General features: G+C 42.6%; 1 protein-coding gene across 4 annotated transcripts; it reads right to left on the bottom strand.

Annotated features, from left to right (window-relative positions):
* Positions 1–411: 411 nt before the first annotated feature.
* On the bottom strand, positions 412–19,319 carry Dnajc25 (DnaJ heat shock protein family (Hsp40) member C25). 4 transcript variants are annotated; one of them, XM_055611629.1, is made up of 5 exons: positions 18,944–19,319; positions 5,543–5,695; positions 3,187–3,379; positions 2,909–3,048; positions 412–835 (listed from the first exon to the last, which is right to left on the bottom strand). In XM_055611629.1, the coding sequence occupies exons 1-5, from the start codon at positions 19,268–19,270 to the stop codon at positions 713–715; spliced, it is 936 nt and encodes a 311-aa protein (XP_055467604.1). In that variant the 5' UTR covers positions 19,271–19,319; the 3' UTR covers positions 412–712. The 4 variants fall into 4 exon arrangements, with proteins under 4 accessions (XP_055467604.1, XP_055467602.1, XP_055467605.1 ...); XM_055611628.1 differs by adding an exon at positions 2,273–2,362 and having other exon boundaries at positions 762–835; positions 2,909–3,379; XM_055611627.1 differs by having other exon boundaries at positions 2,909–3,379.
* Positions 19,320–20,261: the final 942 nt, after the last annotated feature.

Genomic DNA, 20,261 nt, shown 5'->3' with positions numbered 1-20,261 from the left:
TGCAGAAACTCGTGAGAAAACAGTCAGTCCTACAGTGAGACTGCGATCAACAACATCCCACGAGGACATGACGGTGACCCGCTCTCCTGTAATCAACAACATCCCACGGGGACACGATGGCGACCCGCTCCCCTGGAGAGTTTCTGGTTAACAAGAGTAGAGGCACTGGGAGGGACTGCAGAGATCCCAGAGGACTCTCCTAGAGATTACTCTGAACATGCTCAGACCTGTAAGGACTACAGTAAGGACAACATAACACTGAATGGCTCTTAAAACACCGTGTCCAGAAAGACACAATAATATGATCAAGTGCTGTTGTAATGTTTTGTAAAAATAGAGACCAGGAAAGTAGAAAAATGTAGCATTATGAAAACATAACGAACCACTTTTGAAGAAGAAACACTTCACACAGAAGTTTTAAATGGTATCTAATAAATTTCATGTCAAATTTAACTAAACATATAAAAATTTTAAATGGCAACTAATAAGTCCCCATGTCAAATGTTTTTTTTTAACAAAATTCACAAATAGATTATAAAAATTGAACCATCATAAATGTCTTCTGTATAAAGTTTTAAGGGAAAGTTGAAATTCTTACATTATTCTGTTTAATCATATGGTCGTGAACTTTAGTTACTGCTGAGTGCAGCAGCTACATCTCAGATAATTGCTATAAAAGCAATATCACAAAGTTTGGCATAGCAGCTTTCCATTAGTCATCCACAAATGTCAACCGTCCGGGCCCTTCATTCTTCATCCATCTACGGTATCGCTTCCACCGAGGATCATTTGCCAGTTTTTTCTTTAATTCTTCCTCTTGTTCCTGCTTGTAGACCTATGAGCATACACAACACTAGTTGACTTTATGACACAAACAGATACCCATCCTGTTGTATTTTTGGCATTTCTGGTTTTCAAATATAACCCTAGGTGAACATGCTGCTTTGCCTTCTGGACACTGACTAAAATGCTAAAGGAAGTACTTGACTAGGGTCTTGCAATGTAGCCCAGGCTGTCCTGGACCTTGCTGAGTAACTCAGACTAACTCTGGATTCACAATCCTTCTGCCTTATCCTTTCCAATGCCAAGGATTACAGATAGGCCAACAGCACCATGCTGGGACCTGGCTTGAAATAGTACTTCTTTCCCTCTTAACAAGGAACAATTGGCCTTACATACACATTTGCTTCCAAATTGAATTTACATCTACTTTTCAAAAATAATTATTAGGTTTTTTTTTTTCTTTAAAGTCACCAAAGAAGATTGTATAAGTCATCTAGGTTAAGAACCAAGAAGTTCTAGTATTTATCTAAGCTTTAGTCAACCAAAGCTAAATGAACAATTTCTTCCAGTTTTATAGCCACATTAATTTTCTGTTGTTGTTTACTTCGAGACAGGATTTCCCTGTGTAGCCTTGGCTATCCTGGACTCAATTTGTAGACCAAGCTGGCCTCTAACTCACAGAGATCACCTGCTTCTGCCTCCCGTGTGCGGGGTTACAGGCGTGCCCCATCTCGCCCCAGCTCAGCCCCATTACTTGTTTAAAGTATTGCTTTCAAATATTAGAAGTAATGACCAAAGGGAGGGAGCTACAGCTCGGAGACAAAGTGAATACACTGTAATTTATTAAAAAAATAAATAAATTTGAAAAAAAAGAAAAAATAAGTAATGACCAAGAAAACATCATATAATTAAATAATTCGAACCAATACAATAATCTGAAAAGACAGAGTTTAAAGCAAAAACCTTTCAAAAAGCTATGCATGTGTGTGTGCTTGTAAATTGGGGCTCACATGTGCGGTGCACACAAAGACCCAGAGTTGATGGAGGATCTTTTCTCCTCACTCCCAGCCTCTACTCTGAAAACAGGGTCCCTCACTGCACCCAGAGCTCATGGGTTTGGTTAGGTGGCCGGCCAGTGAGCACCGCAGATCCACCTATCTCCACCAAGTCCAGTTTTTCATGTGGTTTTCAGGAGCCCAAGCTGACATAGTCACACTGGTGAGGCAGGGACTGTTCTCACAGAACCTCCCCAGCCCCTCAAGCAGCTTTAAGAGCTGAAGAATAGGACATTACCTACCATTTTTAGGTGATTTATATACAGGAATATATTTACTTGCCAAACATCTGACAACTCCTAGTAATTTTACTCTCAGTTAAAAAAAAATCTATTTAGAAGATTACACACAAAATGGAGTCGAACACAAAACAACATGTAATAGATGTTGAATTTCTGAATAGCGTTTCAGGGTGTCCAATGCTTATTCATTACATTAGCCAATTAACTGGATCCAGAACTTAGGACAGTGAGATTGCTGAAGCCTTCAGCACTGTGGCCAGAGAGCTGGGCACCTCTAGATTTCTGTGGGGGACAATAGTGAAAAATAACACTCAATAAAATGTTCCAAATTTAAAGGAATTACAGTAAGCTGATTTCAGTAAAAAGCAAATAACAACCCAAAGTTTGGTAGTACTATTCAGAAAATTATATGCTTAAATATTTTGAAATAAACAATTATTTTAACAACATTTCTTTTTTTTCTGTCATGCTTTTTTTTGGAAAGGAACAAATTTAATTAGAGCAAACAACAGAAAGCCATTAGGACAGCTGACTTCACATCATTCCACTGCAGTCAGACAGGTTAGACTGCTCTTAGTTTTCACCAGGATGAGCTGATTAGCGTATTTGAAGTACAGCTTTGAAAAACAAAACCCAAAAAACAAATTTAGCCCAAAAACCCACTGTTCCACTACAAAATGTAGTCATACTTTCAAGAAAAGTAGGACCTGCCTTCATCATTTACCTCCTGGACTTCCGCAGTGTAAGCTCATCTGAAGTGACTCCTATTCGCTGTGGAGCTACACTCTAGTGAGACCCCACCTTCCAACGGCGGCTACTGCCACTCACCTCATAATTCTCCTTTATCCAAAGCTCCCGCTTAAGAAACGTTTCTTTCTGATGGTCCTCCAGACTGTCAAACTGAGACTGGGACATCTTCATAAACTTCCGTATGATGTAGAGTCTCTCTTCCTCCCCATATTCTTTGCCTTTGATGTTAAAATTATAGATCCATCGACAATACCAGGCAACGTATGAACACAGGTGAAGAGGAGCCAGGATGACTTGAAACAAGAGAAGGTCACGGACTTGGGGTTTCTGATAGCCCCCCTTTATGTCTATCTTACTTTTTATAATGTTCTTGATGATGTTCTCCTCCTCATCACGGATTTCTTCTTTGGACTTCTTGCTTTTCCCCTTTTCTTTGGCTTTTTTGAGCAGCCCCTGCTCCTTGGCAATCTCTGTGGCCTGGATGCGGTACTTGGGCACTGTGGCCAGGTAGCTGATGGCTTTATTGTAGCTATTCCACCAGCTGAAGTACTAGAACATAAAAAAAAAAAATCATATAAAAATAAGTCATTTTATTAGCAAAATCCACCAAAGGGAAGTAATGGCAGAAATGCCATTCCTCCAAGAAAGCCAGCTGACTAAAAAAACGGCCCTCTGGCAGGTGAGTGGCTCACTCCTATAACCCAGGCACTTGGCAGGGCGAGGCAGAGGATCATAAGCTGGAGACCAGGCAGGGCTAAGTAGAAAGAACCTGTCTCCTGTCTCAGAAAAACAGTAACCAGTGACCTCAAGACCTCACTTTATTAGTAAAACACCTCCCCCTCCTGCTTGCCACAGAAAGGTTAGATTGCACAATAGCTAGGAAGACATTTGCTTTACAACTGCACAGGGCGCAACCTCAGGCAACTTTATCTGTCTCTCTCTTCCCTAAACTACCTACATAGCCGGCAGAGATGCTTGCCACCTTTTGAACATAAAGACTCAAGCATATGTGAATTCTACTCGTTTCGCAAGAGAAAAATTCACTTATTTCATAAACATATTCAACTCTGAAGTGTTTAACTCTCAGAAGAGGCTTTGCCTCACTCATGCTGCAGTTCCTACACTAGTAACTGTATCTACCAGATACAGCAAAAAGAGGGGGAGAGCCATACTGCTCCAAGCATACCACCTCACTGTGAAGCAATTTCTAGGGCTTGAGAAATGGCCCAGAGGCGAAGAACACATGCTGATCTTGCAGAGCACCTGGATTTAGTTCCCAGCACACACAGCCATTTACCTCCAGCTGCAGAAAATGACACCCTCTTCTGGCCTCCACAGACACTAGGCACACAGATGGTTACACACGCACACACACAGGCAAACACTAACACACTTAAAATAAAAATAAACATTTTTAAAAAGATAAGTAATTGTTAAACTCGCAGGATGCTTTCTTCCTAGTCTTCTGACAAGTTCTTTTCCTCTAAATGAATATATGATACACATGGTTAGTTTAAGACTTAACAGGAAAGACATCACAACAGGCTGAACTTCGTAGATTCCTGTGGTACCTCTTTGAATCTGAACCACTGGTTTTCTAGCTGAGCAGCAGCTCCTTCTGGGGATACAAATGTGTGGGGTATTTGGGATAACTAGAAAAAGCGAGTAATGGTGGCATAAGCCAATGGCATGCCAGCCTTACTAGGCCATGGTAAGGGTGCACTTAACTTTTCCCGAGTTTATAGGAAATCACTGAAAAGTCCTATGATCTGGTTGTCATTAGCAGCCAAACACTCTTAAAAGGGAGATGAGAAAAAATGGGTTTGGAGTTTTTGTTTATTTGTTTTTGTTTTCTTGTAACTATACAATGGCATTTGAGGTGGCTTGAATACAAATTGTCCCCATAATTCCCTGTGTTTGGTGGCACTGTTTGGGAGGGTCTGACACATCCAGGGCATGGAGCCTTGCTAGAGGAAGTACAACCCTGGGAGCAGCCTTCAGAGTTTACAGCCCGCTCCATTTCCAGTATGCTCCCTCCACCTGCTGCATGATGAAATGTGACCAGCTTCTTCCTCAGGCCCCTGCTGCCATGCCTGCCTCACCATTATGGACTCCCCCTGGAAGTGTAAGGCAGAATTCGTTTTAGCTCTTCCCTCTATATGTTGTTTTTTTCATGGTATTTTATCACTGCATAGAAAAGTAACTGGCAGAATAGTTATCACTAGTTTCTTTTTTTTTTTCATTTTTCTTTTTTGTTTTTCGAGTCAGGGTTTCTCTATGTAGCCTTTGCTGTCCTGGACTCACTTTGTAGACCAGGCTGGCCTTGAACTCAGAGACCCACCTGCCTCTGCCTCCTGGAGTGCTGGGATTACAGGCATGGGGCACTGCGCTCGGCTATCACTTGTTTCTCAGACTCCCTGATGACAAGGATTCCAATGCTAGGGGTCTGGGGAGAAGATATGCTCATGTATAAGATATATTTGTATGAAAATACCCGTATGTAACTTAGCACCATGTACATTGAGTATATACAATGAAAAAAATCTTATTATTATTAGGTGCTCAAATAAATGAGTGTTCTTCAAGTGTAAAAAAATGAATCTAAACTGGAATAAAAATTTACAAAATGTATTTCTACTACCTGTTTAAATACTAGCACGAGGCAAACCAACGCGTACTCACACACAGAAATATGTCTTCATGAATACAGACCTGAAACACTGAAATGGCACACACGCTGACCAAAATCACCACCCTAACATCCACTTTGGGGGCCAGGCGCCTGCTGTAGTAGTGGTAGTAATGGCTATAGTATTCCTCGGGGTGATCCAGCATGTAGTCATAATCTTTCCGTGTCTCTTCATCCTGCAAGGGAAGGGATGGGCTACTTATATGAGGTTTCGTTGAGAGCCTCAGCTTATAATCAGTTAACTCTAATATCATAGTTATAAAAAAACTTCCCAATACTCTTTGAGGCATGCATACATACATCTTTGTTTTCAGGACTTTTTTTTTTTTTAAACAGGGTTTCTCTGTGTAGCCTTGGCTGTCCTGGATTCACTTTGTGGACCAGGCTGGCCTCAAACTCACAGCGATCCACCTGTCCCTGCCTTCCCAAGTGCTCGGATTACAGGTATGAGCCACCGCACCTGACTATTTTCAGGACTTTTATCTTAGGTATAAAGACAAAATGAAAACTTCCCCAAATCTTTAGTATTATTAGTATTCTTGGAAAACTCAACACTTCAACAACAGTTAACCTTTAGCTAATGCTAATACAAAGTTCCTGTAACTTAAGGGCATTCTGACACTTACAAGCCACAGAAAGGAAATACGGCTTATCTCCTATTTATATCTACAATCAGGTTCCAGCTTTTTCTGGAGAGTTCCCTGTTGAAAGCAATACTAAGACAGTAAGAAGCAAATGAAGCCAAACCATCTCAAACAACACTTGAGACATGACTGCACAACACCAGGTCAAAGTCTAGATTTGTGACGTTGGGCAAAATACTAAGTTCCTCGAGCCTCAATTTTGTGTGTGGGTGAGCAAGCACAAGCATGTGTGTGTGAGTGCAGGCACTGAGTGCTACAGCACAGGTCAGAGGACAGAATCTGATGGCGGTCCCCACTTTCCACCTCACTGGAGGAAGGAACTTGCTGTGTCCATCAAGCTCAGTGATGGCGAGCTCCCGGCGACTCTTGTGTCCCTACCTGCCATCTCACTGTCGAGGCATGGCGTTACAGATGTGCGGGACCACACCAGCTTCATGCAGTTCTGCAGCCCGCCTCATGCTTACACACAGCCAGCACTCTTATCCTCTCCCCCAGCATCTCCCCATCACAACAAAGGATTTCTTTAAAATCTTTTTTATGTGGTCAATTTCCAACAGATAACCATTGTTTTGAGCTACCTAGGAACTACTAAAGTATTTATGATTCAGTTTTTATCTCCAAAGAACCTAATTTTCAACTTGTCTGAGTTTATAAAAATGGTAAAGACTAAGACCGAAACCAATTTCTTGTTCTTCTTATGGTGTGCAACAGAAACCACTGCAGAAGTAATGAAGATAACATAAGAGGATGTCCTTCCAGTCACGCTGTACCTTCTGAGTAACAGACACTTCAGAATCTACCCTAGTGCCATGTCCCTGTGGACACATGCTACAGGGTCTGTTGAGTCCTTTTGAGTCCTTTGATATTGTATCTTCTTATTACTAAAGTAGAAAGTTGGCTAATAATAAAATCTTCCCTGTGTTCCCTAAAATCACCAGATATTTTCTATTAAAAACTCTGAATTTAGGAAGAGGGCTCAGTAAGTGTCATCCTATACTCATTATACTTAAAATATTTTTAGTTCTCACTAGCGTATGAAGGTTAGTATGTAGCTAGTACAGTACCTTTAAACAGTGTGTGACAGTGTGTGGAGGGCCAAAGTAAGAACTGTTATATATACACAGAAGTGGCCCAGGCTGATACTGCCTTCAGATTCACTCCTTATCTGTCCTCTGTGTCAACAGGGTTTCTCGTGGCAGTCTCTACGCCATTGGCCCACATTCCTGATCAAGCCATCACCATATCCAGAACTTCTACCCTAGAAAGGCCCGTCTCTACAGCAGTCACACTGGCAGTTCTGGGCACTAAATCTCCCATCTCTTGAGGTGTCTCACTCAGTACTTTAAGATACCCTCTTAGAATTTTCCTCTTCTCTCACCATGTTTTTGGTTCTGGTGGCTAATTTTGTAAAAATGTCCTTATCAGGCCTGAAACTTGATTTTAACCTAAGCTTCCAACCTTGACAGACACCTTCTGAAATATATTCTCACAAGATCCTCTTGTTCCAACTAGATTGCATGTAACATTGAAACTACCTGCCACACTGAAATCAGATTCTGTCACCCTCTCCCACCAGTCTCTACAAAGAGCCCTTTGTCAGCTTGTTGGACTGCCCTGGTTGAAGCATACAGCAAGTCTCTGAGGGCACTGAAACCTAGCATATGGACACCACTGTGTCATGTGACTACTCCTCCTTCTTAGTGAAGTTCACACCTCATGGAACACAGATGCCACTCCTGCTAAAGCTTTAGATCCAGACCGTTGCCCGAGTCATCATCTTCTTAGTGTTTTTGGCCCTATGATCTCAGGTACTGGATTCCTTAAGAGTGTGATGGCTAAAGCCCCAGCAGCAGCTCCACACCCACCCTCGTACCTGCCTCTCCTTGAAGAACCCTGGCTGTTCCAAGCTTCCTACACAGCACTGTATACGGGCACAGTCTCAAATCTGGCTGCTCTCAGGGTGGCTTCTTTCCTGAGGGACAACATAAATGTATGTGCCTGTTTTGTTTTTAGAGAGCAAAAGCTGGCCACCTCCTCATTATATTCTTTATTTTACTTAATTTTCTTCTATAAAATGAAAATAAGCTTTGAGTAGAAGCATTTATACAATTTAAAACATATTCAAAGTTGGTACAAAGTGGAAAAGGAGTTCTCTTAAGAGACTAAGGTCAAAATCCTATTCTTTAGTAACCTACAAAGTTTACGACACACAGCTACCAAGATCAAGAAGCCAAAGACACAGTAAGAACAGTTACCTTTCATTTACGATGCCATATCAGAGAACTAAGGTAAATTATTATTGTAATAGCATATTCACCCTTCTAAAACATCTCAGAACTGAGGTTCCCAGGTTTTTTATTTTTATCTTGACTGCTTCCTCATGGTCAGATTTAAATTTTCATGGTATGCAACAAGGCCTCCACACTGGCCCAAAGTCACCTGCCCCGCAATCCCTCACCACTCCTCAGCAAACAGCCACAGCAAACAGACAGCAATTTCTGGTTTTGGTACACTCTTCCAATGCTATGTATTTTCTCATATCTTTGAACATATATCTAATTTGAAGCATATTCCTTTTTTCTAACCTTATGAGCTACAAAAAGTTATGAATGCTACTGCCTCACACAGCATTTTGTGTTGATGGGAACCAAACCCGGACCCTTAAACATGCTAGGCAGGTGTTCAACCACTGAGCTGCAGTATCTTACTCCTGGAGCACTCTTTCTAAATTAGCACCTATTATTATAGCACTTATCACGCTGTAACCATCAGGGTATTTTCTTATCTTCAAGTGAGAATTTCTTAGAAGGTAGGAAGTAGGGTGTTCATTAACCTCTACATATCCAGGGCCTAACTCAGTGCCTGGCAGTCAGTATGTCATTTCAAAACTAAGTGAGTTGTTTTAAGAGTTTTTCTTCCTCATACATCTTTCTCCGGCCTCACAAGTCTGCAGCTCACCATGGAGACTGGATGAGTGATTATGTCACAAAAACGTCAGCTTGACAACAGCTTATGAAAATATACTACTGTGGCTACAACATCTTGAACAGTTTAATAGCTTACCTTTCAATAAGGTAGTACTTTTTCTTTCAGCAATATTGTGGATCTTAAGGTTCCAGGGTCAGGAGGTTCCAACTTCTTTCCAAAATCAAAACCTTTATACTTGTTTCTTCCTCTCTGTCCTGAGCCTCGACCAGCAGGGCAATATACTCCTTGTTCCTAATTTCTACAGGAGTAAATGGTGCTTCTGCTGGTGTCCATCCACTCCCAATCCTCTTGGGCATATGCAGGAGGACTGGAACACAACCACCAATATCTAGATCAAAAGTGAGCAAAGGAGACCCACAAGCAAAGCAGCACCGAGCCCTTCCTTCTCTCATGAAAATGACCACCCCCGTCCCAGAGAAAAACAGTATGTATATGTCCTTGGCTTAAAGTAAGCTATGCACTGTTTACTTTCAATAAACATGAATTGCAATGTAAGATATTGCAGCCAGTTTTACATCAAAGTATGTTCTATTTCATGGAATGAGAAAAGCATTTTCTACTGGTAAAGGCCAGGAACCAAGAATATACGAAAATGGAATCGTATTTTGTTCATTCTTAAAAATACATGTTAATGTTATTAACACACACACACACACACACACACACACACACAAATAATGATGCTTCAAAAATAAAACCTGTGCCCTTATATTTTTTCCCAGATCATTACATCCTGCTAAGGAATAAGAAAATTAGCTCCATCAGTTCTACGTTCTTCTTGTCCCTGTCCCTGGTCAATCACTGCTGCAACTATCTTATGCGTCTTCTCATTCTAGCGTCTCCACAAAGTCCAAGATTCAACTATCTACGCACTGGTGTCATATCTGCTTTTCCTGGCTCCTCCTACTTTCAACTGTGTCTTAAGCATTTTCTAAATGTGAAATAACCATCTGCAATTCAACAAGCTCCAAAGCAAGTTTGCTCTGTTGTGTCTCAGCTAATAGTATCAATGTGTACTCCACCTGAGTTTTAAAAATATTCCTTTTTCTATTCAACAAAAAGGACACAGGGAGATGAAATCTGGGGAGATGAAAATACCAGTAAGAAAAGGTGTCAGCCTCAGGAACCTTATAAACAAATTCTTACATATCCAAAATGATGGGCTATAAACTTTGCCTCCCAAATTATCCCTGATTGGCAAATAAAGCTGCCTGCAACTGGGCTGGGCAGAAGAGATGCAGGCAGAGCCAAGGCTCAAGCGCTTTGGGGGTCGGCTGAGAGAGCACAAAGGACGGAGGGAGGAAGAAGCTGGTCACCATGAGGAGCTGGCTCTGAGGACTGGCATGATGGAGAGAAGCAGCCCAGAGGGAAACAAGTGGAAAACATGGAAGGACTTATGGGAGTTTGGGCTGGGAAGTAGATAAAACAGCTTAGAGCGTCCATATCTGCCCCACCCCAGGACAATCAAAAACCTAATCTATCTTTCTGTTTTGTTTTTTTCAAGACAGGGATTCTCTGTGTAGCCCTGGCTGGCCTGGACTTGCTTTGTAGACCAGGCTGGCCTCCAGCCCAGAGATCCACCTGTCTCTGCCTCCCTGGGTGCACCTCCACAACTGCCTAGGTTTCTGTGTCTTTTATTTATATTTATATAATAGCAAGTTAAGGAATAACTGCTGTCATAATAATGACATGAATTAATACTGAGTACTAATAATCATTCAACAAACTGGGTTTTTAAAAGTGAGTAAGAGGGCTGGAGAGGTGGCTCAGAGGTTAAGAGCAGTGGCTGTTCTTCCAGAGGTCCTGAGTTCAAGTCCCAGCAACCACAAGGTGGCTCACAACCATCTATAATGAGATCTGGTGCCCTCTTCTGGCCTGCAGGTGTACATGCAGACAGAACACTGTATACATAATAAATAAATCTTTAAAAAAAAAAAAAAAGTGAGTAAGAAGTGCTGGAAACCTGCTGCAAGCATTAGGATCAAGCATTAAAGTACAGAGGTACCGAACAGCAGCAGACAGACTCAACGTAAGCAACGGGGACAGGAAGCACCAGGAAAAGTACAGTACAGTAAAAGCACAGGACTGAAGAATCCAATATGCTATGACACACAATGTTACTGTCTTTGGTGTTCAAAAGTGAAATGCTTCAAAGGATGAGGACAACTCTCTCTCTCTGGCTTTTCTTTGGGTGGTAGCTCTGGCTGTTCTGGACTTGCTTTGTAGACTGGTCTCAAGCTCGGAGATCTGCCTGCCTCTGCCTCCTGAGTGCTGGGATCTAAAGGTATGCACCACCACACCCCGCTTTATTTTTTTAAGACATTTCTTTTGCATTATTTTGAAAAATGCAAAGATTAAAAACAAAGATTGTTAAGTAATAACTTTTAGTGGTTGAATATGGAGGACTTGGTAATTAAAAGGATATACAATAATCAAAGGAGCCCAGATGTGGTAGCTTACACTTTTAATCCCAGAACTTGGGAGACAGGCAGGTGGATCTCTGTGAACTCAAAGCCAGCCTGGATTACATAGTGAATTCCAGGACAGGCTATGTAGAAACCCCATCTCAAAAACAAACAGCAACCAAATAAAGAGAATCAAAGGAGACACTGAACATGATACTGAAGTTTCTAATTATAGTATGTGACCCTCTTAAGAATGAAGGACTAGGAAGCAAGTCTGGAAATAGAAAGGAAAAAATTACTAGATATGCTTGCACTCTCTAGAGTCTCTAGGGATTATCTACGACTACTGGACAAAGATGTGCTTTGTCTACGAATAACCTACTTTAGCTGTCAAGACAGCCAGTAGTCTTGTAGTAACGCCAATAATTTGTGCTCAGTTACGCTGTACCCAGTGGAGTGTAACTGACTATGAATGACTTCAGCTCTTCAGCAATCCCTCTGAGACTTACCATGTGCAACAACTTTCCTCTTTTGAATGAACTGTCATCATCTCGTAGGTTCTCTTATCAGTCCATGAGCTAAAACACACAGTCTCTGGCATACACTCTTTTTTGTACTTGTGTGAAAGCATCATTATTTTCTCCTTTAGAGTTTAGTCTTTAACAAAGATAACAAAACTGTACTTGTGCTACAGATAAGAGGCTGCTGAAAAGCCACACCTACACACAGGCAGGGTTTGGAGCCATCAGCTTAAAAGCAGAGACCAAAGTTAAACATGTAGCTGAGTTTTATCAAAAGGAGCATAGGAGCCTGGGCGATGGCTGGCCACATAAAGCATTCACTATGCAAACAAGATGACCAAGGTATGTGGCACCATGATCCTCTGTGCTCCTGATGCTCAGGAGGTGGAGACAAGGGGAGCTCCAGGCAAGCTGGCTAAACAAAACAACAAAAAAGGTAAAGAGTGATCAAGGAAGGTATCTAATATCAACATACGTGTGTATATACACCTGGTTCGAACGGGCACACATATCCCAAAAACCCAAAGAGCTGAGAAAATAGAAAAGAACATACAAAGTCAGAAGTCTAAGGAAAAGTAAAGTTTACAGCATAAGCATGAAGAAAGACTTTAAAACTTCAAGGTTAGGTTAGTTCCGTGGTAGAGTCCTTGCCTAGTGTGCCAAAGCCTTTAGTTTAATCTCCAGCACTAAGTAATAATAATAATAAAGTAGAGCGAGCCTCTGCTGTAATTATACTAATTTTACAAACAGACAAAGAGATACCTAAATAATACTCAGCTCCTGGAGAATATCCATAACAGCCTAAATCACAAGCCAAGGATCCAAGCCTTGTGCAGCAGGAACAGCAAAGCTGGACAATTAATCCCAGTCCTTTTGATCCCAGTGTGCTATGCTACTGGCTCCAAGCTGCTCAGTCAGTCACAGCTCAGGAGAAGTGCTTCTGTAAAAAATGGCCTGGGAAGGAAGCAACTCCTATACCTGTAGGATGTATTCTTTCCGAACCCTCTGCCCTCCCTAACTCCTCTCAGCACTTTTCTGTGAACTGCTTTCTGAAACAAACATAAGACTCTTGTTAGTTTTCCAACTCAAACCTGTTGCAACTATTCAAATACAAAGTTCAAACTTTTGAACAAAGCTTAGAGTTGAGCTGAAAGCTCAGCTGAGTTGGTAGAGTGCTTGTCTAGAATGCTCAAAACACAAGGTTTGATCCTAGCACTGCACAAAAAAACAGGCATGAGGCCTGGGGAGAAGGCTCAATGGATAAAGTGCAAAACAAAACACTACACACAACAACAGTAAATAAAATAGGATCTAAACACACAGGCATAGTAATGCCGCACTGTAATACTTGTACTTCTGAGGTAGAAGCAGGAGCATCAGAATGTCAAGGCTACCCTCCTCAGCGATACACTGAGTTTGAGGGTAGCCGAGGACCATCTCAAAATGGGGAGAGGGAAGCAGATCATTCATCGTTTAATCTCAAATTGAGTCTTCTGAATTAGTTTCTTTTCCATGTATTCTACAGGTTTCCAATCTAGAAACAGCTCTATGAAAAGAATTTTACAAAAAACTCAGTGAAGGTCTTTACACTCTTCTTTATATCCCAGAACTTCCTCGTGATAAATCTGCATGAGTGAAGGTCTTTACACGCTTCTTTATATCCCAGAACTTCCTCGTGATAAATCTGCATGAGCTAAGTTAAAATGTCAGCTTCGGGAGTACTTGTCAAGTAGGCATGAGGTCCTGGATTTAAGCCCAAGCACCGGGGGTTAGTCTGTCAAATAGTCAGTTCTTGACTAGAGTTCTACCACAGTAGGGTTTGGGATTGATCAAGCGCTCTGATTGGAAGCTGACAATATCACATCCCAGATAGTCACACCATCAGAATTAAGCATATGGTGTAAAAACCAGCCTCAGACATACTGAACAATAACAACCCAAATTAGAGATCAGTTTAAAAAAAAAAAGTTGTGTTGTAGTTTCATAGCTGAAAGTAAATGTAGTACAGATGCTGTCATACTCTCTGAACCCAATGGGAAAAGTCGCTACCAAGCACACCACATGGAATGTCTCCCAGTCCTTGCAACTGCAGCAAGTAGCCATGCTGTCAAAGCAGGCATGCCAAGCTAAGTCCATCTCCAGGCTACGTTCTAGAGCTGCGATTCTCAACCCGTGGGTCCTGACCCACTGGGGTCGCATAGCAGATATTCACATTATGACTCCTAACAGAGGCAAAATTGGAGTCATGAAGTAGCAAAGAAGTATTTTTAGGATGGGTAGTCACCACCACATGAAGAACTGCACTGAAGAGCTGAAGCATTAGGAAGGTTGAGAACCACTGCTCGAAAGGGTTGTTTATTATCACCATAACTACATTAAATATTTACATGTTTCATGAGAGTCATCCTTCAGTATGAATAGGGGTGAGGGAGTTTGATTCCAGGAATACAGTAAATAGTTAAATCCTGAGCTCTTCAACCCCTTATATAAGATAACATTTACATATATCTTATATCCTAATACAATACCTAATACAATGGAAATGCTAAGCAATAATTGTCACACTGTATTGTCTAGAAAACAAAGAAAAAGCATATACGTGTGTAGTTACCAACACAGGCAGGGGCTCAGGTAGCACAAGCTAGTTCTGGTGTAGTCAAGGATGACCTTGAACTGCTGACCCTCCTGTCTAACTTCCCAGGTGCTAGGGATACAGGTCTGTGCTACCACATGAAGTTTTTCCTGTGCTAGAGATCAAACTGGCTAGTCTGGGCTATGTAAGACCCTGCCTGAAAACCAAATCAAACATAAACAAACAAATAAATAGATGTATGTCTAGGCTAGTATGGTGGCAGAGCCTTTAATCCCAGCTCTCAGGTGTCAGAGGTAGTAGAATCTCTGTGAGTTCAAGGCCAGCCTGGTCTGCATAAGAATTCCAAGACAGCCAGAACTACATAGTGAGACCCTGTCTCAAAAAAAGAAAAAAACTGTCAGGGTATATGCCTGCCTAGTACATAAAAAATTCAGTTCTTGGGTTAAAAAACAAAACAAGGAATAGAAAGTTGTACCTTCCATTGCCTTTGTCTCCTCCCTAGCAACTTCCATCAGTGCTCAGGAAAGGACTGCATAAGAAAATATGCTAAGAAACTAACAATAAGCCATAGCACAGAACAGGAAGTTCAAAATCCTCCTTTTGCCAAATTCTTTTTAAGTGCTAGGAGTTTTGCCATCTCAGTCACTGATTTAAAAAAAAAAAAAAAAAAAAAAAAGCAAGCATTGTTCTTGTGAAGCCTTGCTTCCAAGACAGCCTTAATCTCTTTACACGATTCTAATTTATCAGCTAATCTTCATGCCAGCAATATTCCTAAGACCTTTTCTAGGTCCTTGTGATCTTGTGAAATGTTGTCAAAGTCTACCTTTTTTCATTTCTTACCAATCAAAATTTTTCTAATTGAATCTTTTCTTGCTGTTCCTGCATCTGCTTACTCTGAGCCATTTCTTGTATTTTATCTAATTGTTACCTATATTCACATGTTATTTTTGCTCATTTTAAAACCCTTAAAACATTAAAAGTAGAAAGAAATTTTCTTTCATTCAGGAATGTTTCATTCATAGTCATCCAATTTATATTGTTTGTACCACTCTAAAAAAAAATCACAATTTGGGTAAAATAGAAAAGTAGGCTGCACATAACCTTGTCAAAACGGCAGAAATTCACTTTTAGCTTCCATTCTACCTGAATCTGTCTCCAAACAAGAGCTGAATTAATATTCCCTATCTGATGTGCCAGACATTGTGCTAGGTCCCTGGATACACACAATAGACAAGGGCCTGATCCAGTAGCAAAGAGAGGGCTACTGAGGTTACAGCACAGTGTGGTAAGTGCTACAGCACACAAAGACGCACGGCCAGACTAGAGTGTTCCAGCGCGGAGCCTCAGCACTGACAGCCAGGGAGTCTGCTTCCTCCTGAAGTCTGACTTCCCTCAACCCCATAGCCAAATACGCAAAACCCCACTGTGTTAGCCTAAGTCATGCAGCTCTGTGCGAATCACAAAGGTCTCAAGTCATATTGTGACCCAGAACTGAGCATTACTTGCTAACAGAAAGAAGCGTAACTTTGCATAAGCACCTGAGCACAGCTTTTGCCCTCCACTGCCTGCCCACCCTTCTTCTGAGTTTTCCTTAGTCTCTTCATGCATAGGCAGAATGATCAGTTGCTAAATTAGCAATGACCAAGTGTCTTACTTTCTTGTCTCATTAACTGTATTTAAATCCTGTTACTGAACTTATTTTTAACTACTATCATCATAAGATTTAAAAAAAAAAAAAAAAAAAAGAAAAAAAAAGCCTACCTTGCTCACCTTGCTCTCAAAAGGGCATTTATATGAGCAAAACAACCCCAGAATCACAACTCCACTGGCACCTTAATACAAATACAGCCCCCATACTGAGGATGCACTTATCATCAACATTCAGGGATAGGCTTCTGTGTGCCATTTTTATTCCAAAGCCCTTGGAACTCAATTTCTTCTACCTGACCAACTCTTAGCGAAGTTCATCTAGATTTCTTACCTCACAAATCCTTGTTCTATACTAAGGATATAATAATAATAAAAAAAATAGTAACTACACCTGCACTGCCTCATGAGATAATACGAAGATAAGCAGACCCTCCAAATTGGATAGCATCCTTCACTAATTTTTTCATTACACAGAAATGGTATTCTTGGGCAACTTGCTCAGTTCTCCATTATGACAGAAGTACACATCAGGCCACCCACCTGTCTTCGACCCAGCCGCATGTAAAGCCCTTTTCCATGGGAAGGCGACACAATGAGCAGCAGAGAGCCCCACTATGCTCGATTAAGAAGCTGCACCCACATTCACCTCTAAATTCTAAAACTGTCTTGTCAGAGTTCTACTGAGTCTCATCAGTAGTACAGCTTGGGATGGGGGGCTAGATCATTTCCCGGGTCCCTTCTCCAGGGGCCACCTCATTTCTAGTTCCCTGTTAGGAGGTATTTTCAAGAGTCAAGTAAAACATTACTTTTTCTAGACACTAGTGGGTTTTCTGTTGTTTGTATCTATCTATCTATCTATCTATCTATCTATCTATCTATCTATCTATCTATCTATCTGTTTTGAGACAGGGTTTCTCTATGTAGCCCCACTATCCTGGAACTTGCTTTGTAGACCAGGCTGGCCTCAAACTCAAAGATCTACATGCCGCTGCCTCCTAAGGACTGTCATTAAAGCCATGTGCTACCTAGTTTGGACAACACACTAGTTTTTAACGGCCTAGAAGCCCCTTGTTCTTGAGTGGACACATTATTTTATATACTCTTTATTTGCTGATAAATCAGTTCTAAACATTAGGGGTAGAAATCTTTAGAAGCAGCCACTGAGAACAACCAGATTAGGCCTTTGAAACAGTCTTTCCAAGAAAATGGCAAAACTGTTCTAAGTCCTAGGAATCCTTCCATGAAGAATGTTATCTGTTCTGACTACTTATACACTTTATCCTTGGCACCTGTTCTCAAAGTTAAGAACATGCTCACCATTCCCACACCAAACCTACCCACCAATCTCCTGCCACACAGAAACCTAGGAGAAGGCAACAGCTGCCAGCACTTCTGCTGCACTCTCTCCTGGAAGACCCCTCCTCAGAGTTCCTGGAGCGCCACCAGCCTCTGGAACATCAGCAGGGCAGCCTGAACGTCAGAGAACCCTCATTCCTTAGCAAACAGCTGGGCTCTTCTGGATGGAGCAGGTTTTTCCTGAAGCCGCTCTCAGTCACTTTTTTCCTTAGTTTCCTCTGAAACTAAGCTCTCTAGTTTCAGCCCTTTCCCAGGTGCTCACCCATACCTCAATTAGGTGCCAATAAAAACTGTAATCTCACTAGCTAGCGAGAATTTAGTAAGTGAAGCATACCCGCTTAATAGCTCCACATTTCAAACTGCTCCAAGCCTGAACGAAAAGGAACTTAAGTTAGTATTTTCAACTCTTTAAAGCTAATCTGGAGGACTAACTCACTGTTAAATGATAACACAGCTACTCAAAGTCATCATTAAAAGTAGACTGGAAAAATGAAAACAAACAAACCAAATACCTGTGAAAGATACACAGCTACAACTGCTGTTGCATTCTCACCATAGGGCTCTTGAAACAGAAACACCTCGGTCAAGCCTGCGCTGTAACAGGTGATTTCTTACAGATACTACAGTAACCGAAGAAAAGGGTGTCAGGCTGAATCTCCCTACAGCCACAGAACAATAAAACCTTTGTCAAATCACTAAACACAACCCCCCCCCAAAAAAAACTATTAATAATTCTCAATCTTCTGCCCCAAGTCATTAAACGGATATGAAGAAATAACTATCCAAGGTCACTTGGGAGGTGTCAGAACCAAAAATCATAGTTCTAGTTTTTGTACTGAGAGTTTACTGTGTTTGTTTGTTTGTTTGTTTTTTCTAGTTCTTTAGACCTAAGCTAAATGTCATCATTCCAGAAACCAAACTTCTGCTCTATCAAACTGGCACGATCAAGTTATTATTCAGTATTTCAGACCTCTCTTTCCTCTGCCCTACCTCAGATCCGAGCATTCACAATCACCCTGCTTTCCGAGAATGAACCTCAAGTTATCAGAATGCTTTGCATAACAACTCTCCAAAGAGAGAACTGGCTGTCCTCCGAGACTATCCTCGAGGTGGCCATGCTGGCTACGGGGCCGAAGCAGTTCTTTCTCACGGCCACGTGGGAAACGTGGACCTCCTAAAAGGTCCAGGCGGCGGCAGCGTCACTGTGCCGGGGTCACGGAGAGCCTGGTCACCCGGGTGGGAGACCCCAGTCACCCGCGGGCCTCACCTTGAGCGTCTCGTAGGCGGTCGCCACTAGCAGAAAAGCCTCGGCGCTCGGCGGCGCGTCCCCGGGGCCGTCGCCCGGCTCGGGCCGATAGCGGTCGGGGTGGTAGCGCCGGGCCAGCTGGCGGTAGGCCCGCGCGATCTCCGCCTTGCCGGCCGAGCGGCTGACGCCCAGCACCTCGTAGCAGTCGCGCCTGCCGCAGTACAGCCCCTCCACCAGCGCCTCGGCGGGCCGCGCCAGCAGCGGGGCCAGCAGCAGCGGCGCCAGCAGCAGCCCCAGGCGCCGGCCGGCAGCCCCGGGCACCGCGCGCGCAGCGAGCCCCGCCGCCATCCCCGCCTGCTCGGCCACCACCGCGGCCACAGCGCTCCTCGGTGCGGGCTCGCCCCGCTGCCGGTCCACGTCAGCAGGCAGCGCCTGTGCGCAGGCGCGGGGGGCGTGGCGCCGCAGCCACTTCCTGCCCCGCGTGTTGCTAGGCGAGGAGGACGCCTCAGCTTCGCGCGGCTTCCGGTGGGCTGCCGGGCCTCGGCCGCGGGAAGCAGCTTTGTGTGTTCGGGGGCGGAGGTGGATGTCTGTCTATCAGAGGCGCGCCTAGCCGCCCGTAGTGGCCGAGTCCACGCGCAGGAATAGCCACACGCCGCCTTCTCGACCATGACAAGTATATCCCACATATCCAGCAATTGGGGATCGGTCTGTATTCCAAGTTAAGAGTTGATAGTGTTTAGATACCCAGAAGGAATACAATTAAAATTGTCTAGTATCGACATGGACCCTATTAGCCCAAATTATTTCAAACCAATTCAGAATGAGCCAAATACAAATACTGTTTCCAGTATGGGAAGTTTCTATTAATAATTACATTTTGCAGATTTGAAGTACACTCACTGTGGTGGTTTAAATAAGAATGGCTCCCAAAAGCTCAAATATTTGAATGCTTAGTTGTTAGGGTACGGGACTCTTTGATAAGATTAGAAGGTTTAAGAGATATGGTCTTGCTGTAAGAAGTGTGTTTCTGGAAGCAGGTTCAAGGTTTTCAGAAGCCCACACCCAGCCCAGCTCTGGCTCCGCCTACGGATCAGGGAGTAGTGCTCAGCTACTTCTCCAGTGCCATGCTTTCCTTGCCTGTTGCCTTGATAAGGGCCTAAACCTGGGAAACTGTGAGCAAGTCCCATTTAACACCTTCTTGTATAAGAGTTGCCTTGGTCATGGCGTCTCTTCACAGCAGTAGAACCCTGTCTCCAAAAAAAAAAAAAAAATTCAACGTGGAGAAAAAAATTGAAGTGCATATATTTTTACTGTTTGGATGTGCATTTAGTTGTTTTGT

This window comes from Psammomys obesus, unplaced genomic scaffold (assembly GCF_907164565.1).
Source record: "Psammomys obesus unplaced genomic scaffold, mPsaObe1.curated_primary_1811, whole genome shotgun sequence".
NCBI classification, from domain to species: Eukaryota; Metazoa; Chordata; class Mammalia; order Rodentia; family Muridae; genus Psammomys; species Psammomys obesus.
Note: the sequence above shows the minus strand (reverse complement) of the source record. Positions and strands in the feature narration are given on the sequence as shown.